General features: G+C 36.1%; 1 protein-coding gene across 1 annotated transcript in view; it reads left to right on the forward strand.

The window, feature by feature from the left end:
• Positions 1-12486, forward strand: part of LOC107734282 (collagen alpha-6(VI) chain-like) — a 56430-nt gene that overhangs the window by 42334 nt on the left and 1610 nt on the right. Inside the window, exons 22-40 of the mRNA XM_016546204.1 lie at positions 572-625; positions 1448-1483; positions 1891-1956; positions 2086-2148; positions 2991-3053; positions 3999-4061; positions 4175-4225; positions 4547-4582; positions 4719-4781; positions 4969-5031; positions 5823-5858; positions 5968-6004; positions 6202-6213; positions 6321-6817; positions 7421-7496; positions 8419-9057; positions 9401-9491; positions 10546-10730; positions 10920-11090. Coding sequence (XP_016401690.1) covers positions 572-625; positions 1448-1483; positions 1891-1956; positions 2086-2148; positions 2991-3053; positions 3999-4061; positions 4175-4225; positions 4547-4582; positions 4719-4781; positions 4969-5031; positions 5823-5858; positions 5968-6004; positions 6202-6213; positions 6321-6817; positions 7421-7496; positions 8419-9057; positions 9401-9491; positions 10546-10730; positions 10920-11090 — 2302 coding nt within the window. The remainder of the gene's footprint in view (positions 1-571; positions 626-1447; positions 1484-1890; positions 1957-2085; positions 2149-2990; positions 3054-3998; positions 4062-4174; positions 4226-4546; positions 4583-4718; positions 4782-4968; positions 5032-5822; positions 5859-5967; positions 6005-6201; positions 6214-6320; positions 6818-7420; positions 7497-8418; positions 9058-9400; positions 9492-10545; positions 10731-10919; positions 11091-12486) is intronic.

The raw sequence follows: 12486 nt of genomic DNA on the forward strand, positions 1-12486 counted from the left end.
ATATATATATATATATATATATATATATATATACGTATATATCCTAACAGGTATAATAAAATTCCGGCTGAGATCTTTTAGCGAATTTTGTGCAATTCCTTAGATAGTAGCCTACATAACTTGAAGCAGACATAACTGTTAAATCACAAAAAATAAATGTATAGCCTTTATTTGTCGACGAGACTGGCAAGCACGACGGACATCTCCATTTGTTTTATTTGGCTGTCAAAGTTAGCACGTTCACAGTTGTGATTAATTATATACTGTATGTTTAATGTTGTTATTTTTAACTCCACTAACACATTTGAGCAATTTGACACCTTCACGCTTGTTGCTGCTTCCCCTCTGAAATGACTTTCCTCCTTGGCTGATGTCACCAATTGTTCTCACTTTAACTTTTTTGATTAAAAAATACCTAATTAAGAGGTTTAATGAAATAGAATCAGGTGACCAAATATGAGAAACATATCAGATTTATAACGATATTTTTTTTTTTTTCAACGTGTTTCAAGATTATCCGATGTGTGAATAGTATCAGTAAAAGTGTGTTATGACTGTGTTCTGTTGTCAGGGTGACCAGGGCACTGTTGGACCCTCAGGCAGACCTGGAGATAACGGTGATCCTGTGAGTATTACCTGTACTAGTACTGTAGTGGCTTCTAACTGTAACTACACTCTCAGAAAAAAGGTACAAAAGCTGTCACAGATGCGGTATTGTAAGGTACAAAAGCTAAAAGGTACATCTTTGTACCTTATTTACCCCTAAAATGGTACATATTAGTACCTAAAATGTACATACTAGAACCCTTTTAAAGAGTAAAATCCTAGTTTTGTACTTTTTTCTGAAAGTGTATAGTTTCTGTACTATTCAGTGTCACTCTATCCTGAGATAGCTTAATAATCTTGCTAACACATTTGTACACAATGTCATATTGCATTTTAGATTTTACAGGTGTTACAGGTAGATATATACTACCATTCAAAAGACTGGGTTCAATTTATTTTCTTTTTTTAAAGAAACTGATACTTTTATTCAAAAAGGACACATTAAATTGATCAAAACTGATAGTAAATACATTTATAATATTGTAGAAGATTTCTGTTTTTAATAAATGCTGCTTTTCAAACCTACTGCTTATCCAAGAATCCTGAAAAAAGACACCGTATCTTAGTTTGCACACTTTCATTAAGCAACGTAACCATTTTCAGCTGTGATAATAATGAAAACGTTTTCTTGCCAAATCAGCATATTAGAATGTTTTCTGAAGGATCATGTGACACTGAAGACTGGAGTAATGGTGCTGAAAATTCAGCCTTGCATCACAGGAAAAATAACATTTTAAAATAGATTAAAATATATATATAAAAAAACAACTTATAATAAAATGTATTAAATAGGTATAAAGATGTTTTATCCTAGATAACTTCTCAGTGTGTTTTTTGGTAGGGTGCTTCAGGAAGAAAAGGCCGACCAGGATTGCCGGTAATGTAGCATGAAAAAACAAACAAAGATTCTGTTCTATTCAGTTCTGTTCTATTCTACTTGGTTGTATTTTAATTGAAACTATTTCATTTTTTCTAATATTGTCTGTTCTGATCTACTCTTAATTCTAGCATATTCTATTGTTTCTAATATTCTTGTGTAATTAATAATAATAATAATAATAATAATAATTATTATTATTATTATTATGATTTTGTTGTGTATTATATTAAATAATCTATTCTGTTCTTTTCTAATTTATTCTGTTTTTCTCCTTTCAATTCTAATATACTATTCCAATAGAAATTCCATTATTATTGTTGTTGCATGTGATATTTATTATATTATGTAATCTATTCTGTTCTGCTGTTGTAATGTGGTAATGGTAAATGTGTGTATCTGTATAGGGTGAATCTTCAAATGAAAACGGAGACGCTGGACAGCGAGGGCATCCTGGTTATTCTGGACAAGTGGTGAGAACTAGGACATTTCACCTTTATTTAAAAAGAAACGCACAGATAAGAGATGTCCGATTAGTCCGATAGTGTTTGATTCTATGACCTGTTATACCTCCCTGATCTTTTTTTTATTTGTTTGTTCAGGGACCACCAGGCCCAAAAGGGTTCCAAGGAGACAATGGTCCTCCGGGTGCACCTGGAATTCAGGTGTGTATTCAGTTGTTTAAACTAGTTGTATGAGGCGCCACGTAGGATTTAAATCAAACTTCGCTTATCAATTCATACATAAAACACGTGCATATACACCTATAAATTACTCACATATACATGTATACTATTGGATGTTCAAAAATATGTATGAAATACACCTGCACACTAATATGAAATCCATACCAATGCATCTTATGTTAGTAATGAATGCATATACACTTGTTTATAACTTACGTATACATATATACTTGACGCATGCATACACCTATAGACACTCGCTCATACATATAAACTCAATCCATGCATATACACCTACAACAACACACGCACATACATATAAACTCGCTGCATGCAGACACACCTATATACTCGCATATACATATAAACTTGATCCATGTATATATATACACCTATAAACACTCGCACATAAATATAAACTCGATGCACGCATTCACATCCATAAAACACTCGGCGCATACATACAAAATTAATTATTAAAACTGAGATGCCTTCCGTTTGCACTGAAAAGTTCACGCACATCCACATATAAAAAATCACTTGCATATATGTACAGTATATACAACACATCTAAAGCATGCGTCTTTCAGAATTGAATACGTTTGTGAATTTTATTTTGTATGTATGCGCGAGTGTTTTATGGATGTGAATGCGCGCATTGAGTTTATATTTATGTGCGAGTGTTTATAGGTGTATATACATGGATCAAGTTTATCCTACGTGGCGCCTCATATAGTTGCATGTTCATGTTTTACCCTTAGATTATAAAGCATATGATATAAAACACATGAATGTTGAGAGAATCATGTGTGTTTTCATAGGGTCCCTTTGGCTCATCTGGACCTGGAGGTTCAAAGGGAGGTCGAGGATCCAGAGGGCCAAGGGTATGTAAGACTGATGTATTGAAGTTTTCTTCTTACTTCCTTCTTTGTCTTTTCCTGATTCTGTGAAAAATGCATGAGTTTGTTTCTTCAGCAGAACAGATTTGAAGAAATTTAGCATTACATCACTGGCTCACCAATGGATCCTCTGCAGTGAATGGGTGCCGTCAGAATGAGAGTCCAAACAGCTGATAAAAACATCACAATAATCCACAAGTCATATTTGTTTAGATGTGTTTTGGACTGTTTCCACTTGTAAACGGTTCTTGATCTGCGCATATTTCTCTCCTGATTTAGAGAAGACCATAATTTAAAGCAATATATTATGGATAGAGGACTCATATTTTAGCAATGGAAGGAATAGTTTGAATCTTAATGATAGATTTGTTTCTGACAAACACGCAGCTTTTCACTTCACAAGATGTTAACTGATGGACTGGAGTGGTTGGGATTACTTGTGCATTATTGTGTAGTAAATCAGCTCAAAAGGGAAATATTTTTGACTAATTATAACTGGTTATGATTAATAATAAATATTTAGATTATATCTTCGAATTAACTGTAGCAGAATCAATATTACAATTATTTGATCTGTCCGTCCACCGAGCAGACAATATAATCATTTATCAATTCAAGGAACGATTATTTTCCTGGCCACGGAAGAATAACTGTCCTTCTTTATGCAGTCCCATTCACTGCAGAGGATCTATTGGTGAACAAGTCATGTAATGATACATTTCTTCATATCTGTTCTGATAAAGAAACAAACTCATCTACATCTTGGATGGCCTGAGAGTCAGTAAATTTTCAGCAAATTTTCATTTTTGGGTTAACTATTCCTTTAATACCTGGTTGGTCTCCAGTATGTTGTGTAGAAGTGCTGCAGCCATATAATGTTGTAGAGCAATTCTGTGCTCCTCTTTTCACACTGTCCCTGCTTGTGTTTAGGGTCCACCGGGTGACCCGGGGCCCAAGGGAACACTGGGACCAGAGGGATTCAAAGGGCCTCTGGTCAGTTGTTGCATTTGTGCATTGTTGATTTGAAAATCTTAAAATGCCCATCTAAACTATATGAAATAGTTTTGTGCGACTTTCCAGTCTAATGTATGACTTTATGTAAAAAGGGACAAGATGGAAGAGACGGGTATGGACCTGCAGGGTTCAAAGGACACACGGTACCTGTGCTATATGTACATGAAACTACTGAAAAAACTGATAAATTCTAAGAGAAACTGTATCAGAACATCTACAACTTTCTGTTTCTAAAAGTGGTTTTATTTTTCTATTTACCATATTTCCTGGGATATAAGTCATGTTTTTTATAATCTGAAACATGCTATGACTTATTTTACAAAGCGACTTAAATATAATGCAATTAACATCAAGAGCACAGCTTTGCACATGAGATTTTCTGGAAAATACACACAAATTACTTTTTTTCCTCTCTTTTGTGTATGTTTATGGATATTCAACTAACAGAATACAATTGCTTTCAGGGAAACATTGGATACTTTGGCCTCCCTGGTTTGCAGGTCTGTTAAAGCTAGTTAAACATCTGTTGCAGCTCATCACTATGCATTTTATGTAATTGTAGAAATGTTAAAAATAATAATTTCAAATTAATATAACATTATGTAACATTATTAATATCAGTGATTATAATAATAGGGTGAGGATGGTACCGAAGGATCCAGTGGAAGTAAAGGACATAAAGGTTATCGAGGAAAACCGGTACACTTTCATTTAATTTACTTTTTGCTTATTTATTAATGTTTTAAAAAGTTAATGTCCAACAAAACAATCTTGTCTTTTTAAATTATATTAATTTACTTAACATTATAGAGAAGGTTCTGTATGTTTGCAGGATACTTGTTTGAAATTTATGCAGTTATGTTGTATTATGTATTGATGTGATCAGGGAAACACTGGTCTCCGAGGTCCTCCAGGTGCTCCAGGAGAGAATGGGATGGACGGACACAGGGTCAGTCAATTGCAAACACTTTCTTACAGAATAAATAAATTCTTAAATATATCACAAAACATTGTCAGTTTAAACCTCTGGTCCTCTTCGGTCGGAACTGACCGAAAAAAATATGTTTTAAATTTTTTGCTTCATTGGAATGGGAAGACACTTGGTGACTTTTGTAAAATTAGTTATGTGAACACAAAGAAAATCATGGACATGATTCGAATATGTTAAAGAGTTGAAAAATAAAAAAGTAACACTTGGTACCTTCACATTCAAAAATGACTGTGGAAAAAATAGCTCCTAAAAATTGTATAAATGTTGCATAGAATCATAAAATCCTCTAAAAATTCTAAATAATAATAATAAGAAGAAATATATATTATTGAACAGAAATATTTTACATCGGTTTTCGTGAAAAAAAAAAAAAGAAGGTTACTTTTCAAGGCTTTGTCACTTTTGACTGCAAAGATATAACAAAACTGAAGGGGCTGAGAGTTTTATTTTAATTGAAAAAAACAGCTCATAAATATTTTATAAATATTGCCAAATATCATAAATTCCCCTCGCAATACTAACTAGTAATCAAAAATATATTACATAGATTTTTCCTGAAAAAAAAAAAAAACACTTCAAGGCTTCTGTCACTTTTGACCATGTAGGTAGCAAGTGTGACCCAAAAATGAAGGGGCCTAGAGGGTTAAGCAAATGTAAATAAGGTGTACTGAGATGCTTCTGTTCATATTTATTTGTTTGTTTGTTTATGTACTTATTTAATTGTTTATTTAATTTAATTGTATTTTTAGGGTGAAAAAGGAGCTCCTGGAATCAGTCCAATGCCTGTAGGTTCACATTAAGATAAATGATCTTTAAATAGTATTAAATTACTCATCTGTTCCAAAAGTTTAATTGTTTTCCTTCTGTCCTTATTTTCTGCTTCTGAACGTCAAGGAATGTGACCTGGTCGAACACATACGCAAAAACTGTCGTAAGTTCAGAGCGCCTAATATCCAAAGAATGCCAAGCAGAATGACTGCTAGTGATTTTAGTCATTAGCATTATCTCATTCAAGTATTTTATTTCTCTCTTCGTGATCTCTTATATGTGCCATTTAGCTTTCTGTAAATTAAACCTTGAAATGATTTGAAATGCATCTAAATTTTATCTTTCATTTTGTCTCCACAGCTTGCTGCTCCGGTATGCTTTGCCTTACACTTTAACATTTCAGTGCCTCATTTATTAGTAACTTTTAGCGAATTGTAAATTTTATTTATTTATTTTTTTCTTTTCCAAAATGCTTTCAGGTAATGGTACCCGGTGTCCAGTTTACCCCACAGACCTGGTGATAGCATTGGACATGTCTGCGGGTGTGACTCCTCAAGTGTTCGAGCGGATGAGTTCTGTGGCCCAATCTTTATTGGAAGACATTTCCATTGCTGAAACAAATTGTCCACAGGGAGCTCGAGTGTCTGTGATCTCCTACAGCAGCGAGTCCAGGAACCTGATCCATTTCGCAGACCACCTTAAGACGAAGAGCCTTCTGGAAGCTGTAAGAGCATTGGCTTTTGAGAGAACCACAAAAACCAGAGACATCGGACAAGCCATGAGCTTTGTGGCCCGGAACATCTTCAAACGTGTCCGAAAGGGCAGGCTTATGAGGAAAGTGGCCGTGTTCTTCACAAACGGGCCATCGAGGGATGAATCGAGTCTTGCAACAGCCATGCTGGAGTTCAAGGCTGCAGACATTGGCCTCGGAGTGATCGCCTTAAATCCTGCTGATGATGTGAGCCGAGCAATGCAGGTAGATAAGAAAACATCAGATTTGCAAATACAAAAAATGCAAGTCACCTTCATTTATATTTATTTATATTACTCCACAGTAATAAACAGGAAAATAAGTGTTAATGTTGCAAAGTTCTTCAAATACAATTTAAGCTGTAAAGTAGCACAAAACAGACAATAGTGTCATTATTCAACTCAATTTCATCAAAATTTCAAATTTCATCAATTATAAAACAAGCTTAATTCAGCTAGAAACCAGCTCTACAAAAGTCAATAGTCTCGTTATTCAGCTCAAGTCAGATCAGTGTTGATTCAATTCACTTTAGATCATTTTAGTTCATTTATGAAAATTACTTGAATCATCATTAGTGACTGTGATGACAACGAATGAGTACTACACTCTTTTTGGTAGCTGAAAGCAGATGAGCTCTAATATTTAATAAACAAATATACAAGATGTAGCATTTTGTGAGGGATGGATGTTTGAAATTTGTGGAAAACTGTGGAACATTTTGCAGATTTCTGTGCCCTCAGATTTCCATGGAATTGGAATGTCATCATTCCCAAAGTTCTGCACATCCATTTGCATGTTGGTAATTTCTACCTCAAATGTCTGTCTCAGGTTGATGACACAGGAAGCTACATTATCGTTGATGGCAGAGGAGTAAATCGCATTAAACAGTGCATCATTTGTTTTGGTAAGCTCCAGTGCAGACATTCACAGTGCAGATTTTCATCTCTTTGAGCATCCAAACATTTAAAGGAATAAAAGTGAAGACTTTCATCCAAAACCTACGTAGACAGCATTTTAAGTAGTCATAGACAAGGTTCTGATGCAAAGTGTAAGCCATTCCAAAATGTACGCAGCATTACGCTGCCTCTAAAAATACCTAATTTTATTCAGATTCTAAGGGAACATTCATTCAAGGTCTAGAAATGCATTTTTTTACAAGTTGACTTATTTTAACTTGAGCTCTGTGTTTTAGAATATGGTGTCATGTGTGTCAAATTGCAAAAGATGCAAGATATGATTATCATGGTCAAACATGTCTGTCTAGCCTATGTTTATGAAGAAAAACAATGAAAAAGCAGTCCAGGAAAATGCAGAAACACATTTTGTGTGAATGGCCCCTAAGGCAGCAACAAGTTCAGTAAAAATTGATGGTGGACGAAGTTAGAGAAATGTTGATTGTAAATTTAAAAAATGCATGTTGTGACCAATATTTGTGTGCATTAATAATTTTGTTTATTAGAGCATTATGCTATGTCAGCAAGCCAACTTCCTAAAAAAGAAGTCAATCCCATAACGCAGCTATGATGGCAGACGAAGTTAGAAAAATGTTGACTGTAAACAAAAAACAAAAACGTTTTGACCAATATTTATGTGATTTATTTTTACGCTTATTAGTGTGTTGTTATCTAAAGCAACTTCAGCATGCCAACTCCTTATGTCAATGAAGAGCTCTTTTTGTATGACACACAGAGTTGCTGCCTATCTAGAGTGTTCCGAATCAGTCATTGATGAGGTTCCATTTCTGTTAGGATGCGGCTTATGTAGGTAGGTTTTGGATCATGGATGTCTTTAATTACAAGCCAAGGGTTTTTATTCTCTCTTGCCAGATCGTTGTAACCCAGACCCAGTGTGTGGTGTAATCCGGCCTCCACCCCTGCAGATGGATTTGGACCTGTCTGTGCTGCTGGATGGGTCTGATAACCTGAACACTCAACAGTATGTAAACACGAAGGAGCTCCTGCTGTCTCTGTTGGACCAGATCGGTGTGAGCAGCGAGCCGAGCAGAGCCGACGGAAAAACCAGAGTGTCCGTCTACCAGCAGAGCTCCGTTTACGGCTCATCTTACATCAGCGAGGAGTTCAGCTTCACTACATTTAAAGATCGCAATATCATGAAGAGGCATATTACTAATACAGTGAAGCAAGTGGGCGGGAAATCCCATCCTGAGTTTGCTTTGGAGAGGCTGATTACTAACATTATCCTTAAAGCAGAAAGACCACGAAGCAAACGAATGGTCATGGCTGTTTTTGGTGGAGATTCTGAGCACAGCAAAGCTCAGCTTGATTATTTGTCTAGACTGTGTAAGTGTCAGAATGTTGTGATGTTTATCCTCATGGCGGGACAGAGATTCGACTGGACACAGATGGAGGAGCTCACCAGTTCTCCTCTGGAGCAGCACCTGGTTTTCCTGGATGACAGAGATTATGGCACACGCTTCGCTTACGCCTTCCTGCTTATGCTCCACAGTAAGAAATATTCATGCTTGTGTTTTCATAAGGCCGCTGCGAAAGATCCTGGTCTCGTCTAACCTGTTCTGTTATTGAAACTTGCAGACTTTTCCTCTGAAAATTAACAGATGCTAACATAGTTTTTATTGATTTTTATTTCAGTTTTAGTTTTAGTTATTTTAGTACTTCAGCAAAAATTATAAATGTAGCCTTTGAAAGTAGCGTAAGACAAGGTTTTTTTCTTTATTATTTTATTTCATTTCACTTAACATTTAAGTATTAACAATTGTATTTTTATGGCTTTATTTTTAATTTCAGTTAATGATAATAACCCTGCTGTGTATTTGCTGTTGTTTTGCAGGAGGAATCTTGCCCTGGTCATCAATACAGACTCGTGATTGTCGTGGTTTTGTGGTGAGGCCTGTTGACTCTGGACCACAAACCACAGAGAGGTAATGTGATTTACTAACCACAGTCTTCAGACATAAAATCACAAAGGTTAGTGCATGGATTGTGTGTTTTCAAAACCATTTGGCTGTAGCAGGAGAAGCATTTTCTTTGCATGTTTTTGTGTGTATGCTGTAGGTGGTGTGACACAGTCGGTTAAGCTCTGGGCTTAATAATCCAAAGGTTTTAGGGTCTAAAAATTTTACTGTTTTGAGTCTTTGTACTGTGCCAGAAATGGGAAACCTGGGCTTCATGAGCCATATTTTGTTTTTATTTGCACATTGAAATACAAACAGATGCTGCAATATTGAGCACTAATTAGCTGTAGATTCAAGATTTTAATTTGTCACATACATGGTTATATAGAGAATACATGACCAGCAGTGAAATGTAAGTCAGGTCCGCTCCATGGACAGTGCAATTATTAAAGAATACAAACACAAGAAAATTATATATAAATATAGGTATGGAAAATAAATAAATAAATAAATAAATAAAATGCGCAGGACAGTATACTGTAGACTTAATAAATATTAAGATGAGCAGGAATGTACAAGAGAAGAATGTGCAAACAGGTTGTACAGGGTAGTTACATAGCAGCAATAGAGGTAAAAAAGTAAATAAATAAAATATTACAGAAATTGCTGTGTGCAAGTGACAATGTCAGTATATTAAGTGTCTTACTGATAATTAAGTGAAGTCATGTTGGTGTTAAGAGACTGAGTTTGAGTTTAGGAGCCTGATGGCCTGGGGGAAGAAGCTCCTCCTAAGTCTCTCGGTTTTTGCCATCAGGCTACGGAAGCGCTTACCAGATGGCAGCAAAATGAAAAGACAGTTACCAGGGTGGTTGGAGTCCTTGATGATTTTAGCAGCTCTGCTTTTGCAGCGTTTGAGGTAGATGTCCTGTAGAGAGGGGAGAGCAGACCCTGAGATGCGCTCAGCTAAGCGCACAACTCTCTGCAGGGCTTTGCAGTCTTGACTGGAGCTGTTGCATATTTTGCATGTACAGGACACATTCTGTGCTTTTTAATGATATGAATGTGTCTAACTGTGTTTCAGAGATATTCTGCCCACTGAAGCGCCCACCGAAGAGCCCTTCACAACAGAGGAACCTTTTGAGCAATATGGAGATGTTTATGATGAGCAAAACACAGAACCAATCACTGAACCCAGTGAATATGATGACACTGAACAATTTACAGAAGAGCACAAAAAGGACAAAACGGAGCCCTCAAAGACTAAAGGTGGTGAATCTAGATCTTACTGGCCAATTTAACCCTTGATTTAGCTTTTTTGGAGTTGCACATATCTCTGGCGTAGTACTGTATTCTCACTCACATTAAAAATGCACAAGCTTTTATGCTGTTTTTCTGACAGAGTTCAGTATTCAGTGCTGCAGGGAATTATTGGAGTGTACTGTTTGTTTCCAACAGCACGATGCTTCCTTGAGAAAGATTCAGGCGGTGCTTGTGGATCGTATATGTCCAGATGGTATTACAGCCAGCAGACTAAGAAATGCATGCACTTCTGGTACGGTGGTTGTGGCGGAAATGAAAACCGATTCTTGACAGAGGATGAGTGCTTTAGGGAATGTGTGTCTACAGGTAAATTGACCAAACTTGCTTACTGATATTTAGGCTGTTCATAATCCATATTTTTTTATTGATGTAAATTCTGATCATTTACTTTTTTATTTAACCCTTGTTTTTAAATTTGTTTTTGGTCAACTTGTTTTCTTTGAATTAGCGCAGGTTTTGTCATAGGCCTCATTGATCTGAGCTTATGCACCTCAGTTTTTGAGTGAAAAAAAAGCATTATTTGTGGATTATTTTGGGAGTTTTTACTCAAAAACTGAGGTGCATAAACTTAGATTAAGGAGGCCTACAATCAATCAGTTTCAAAAAGAAACACAACCTGTGCTAATTGAAAGAAAATAAGTTGATAGAATAAATCTAATATTTGGTAATATAGCACAATGAGAGGAAAACTGGCCTTTTTGTAGGCCAGGAATACCACAAGTGTAACAAGGTGGGAAAAATAATCAAAATTGTATAAAAATTATTGACTTTTTTGGGAAGTTATACCCTGTGTGAGCGAAGTCACTAGGTTTTAGTGCAATGCGAAAACATTAAAGGGGTCATATGATGCGATTTCAATTTTTCCTTTCTCTGTGGAGTGTTACAAGCTCTTGGTGCATAAAGAAGATCTGTAAAGTTGCAAAGACTAAAGTCTCAAATCCAAAGAGATATGCTTTATAAAAGTTAAGAGTCAACCACGCCTACCTAAAACGGCTCGTTCTAACACGCCCCCACATGTCTACGTCACGATGTGGGAAGATTTGCATAACGCCACCCAAATGTTCACGCAAAGAAAGAAGCAAAACTTTTATTCTCGCTGTAGTATTGTTGTTGCCGCCGCCGCCGTGTCGTGAAGACGCTGTGTGTTTCGTTGTGAAAGCGAAACTACTTTGTTTGGCCTTCCAAAAGAGGATGATATCTGCTTCATCATGCCAGGAGCTGATCCGTGCTGGTTGCTGAGGAAATACAACAACTTTGCGCTGTGAATCACCGGATCGGCTTTCACCGTGGACGAAACGAAGTCCAGCCTGGGGTCGTCACATGTGGGCCGTAAGCCCACGGCCGCTCCTCCTTCATATTTTACGGATTCTGCGAACGGCTTGTTCTGAGACACTACTTGCGATTTATGGGGATTTAAAATAGGAGCAGGTAGATTTTTTTTATCATTGTAGGGTGGCTGTGTACACACTCTGCCAACACACATTTCTTTTCAAATAATATGTGACCCTGGACCACAAAACCAGTCTTAAGTCGCTGGGATATATTTCTAGCAATAGCCAAAAATACATTGTATGGGTCAAAATTATAGATTTTTCTTTTATGCCAAAAATCATTAGGATATTAAATAAAGATCATGTTCCATGAAGATATTTTGTAAATTTCCTAACGTAAATATATCAAAACTTAATTTTTGTTTAGTAAT

Source organism: Sinocyclocheilus rhinocerous, unplaced genomic scaffold, assembly GCF_001515625.1.
Source record: "Sinocyclocheilus rhinocerous isolate Xijiao unplaced genomic scaffold, SAMN03320098_v1.1 scaffold730, whole genome shotgun sequence".
In the NCBI taxonomy this organism is placed as follows: Eukaryota; Metazoa; Chordata; class Actinopteri; order Cypriniformes; family Cyprinidae; genus Sinocyclocheilus; species Sinocyclocheilus rhinocerous.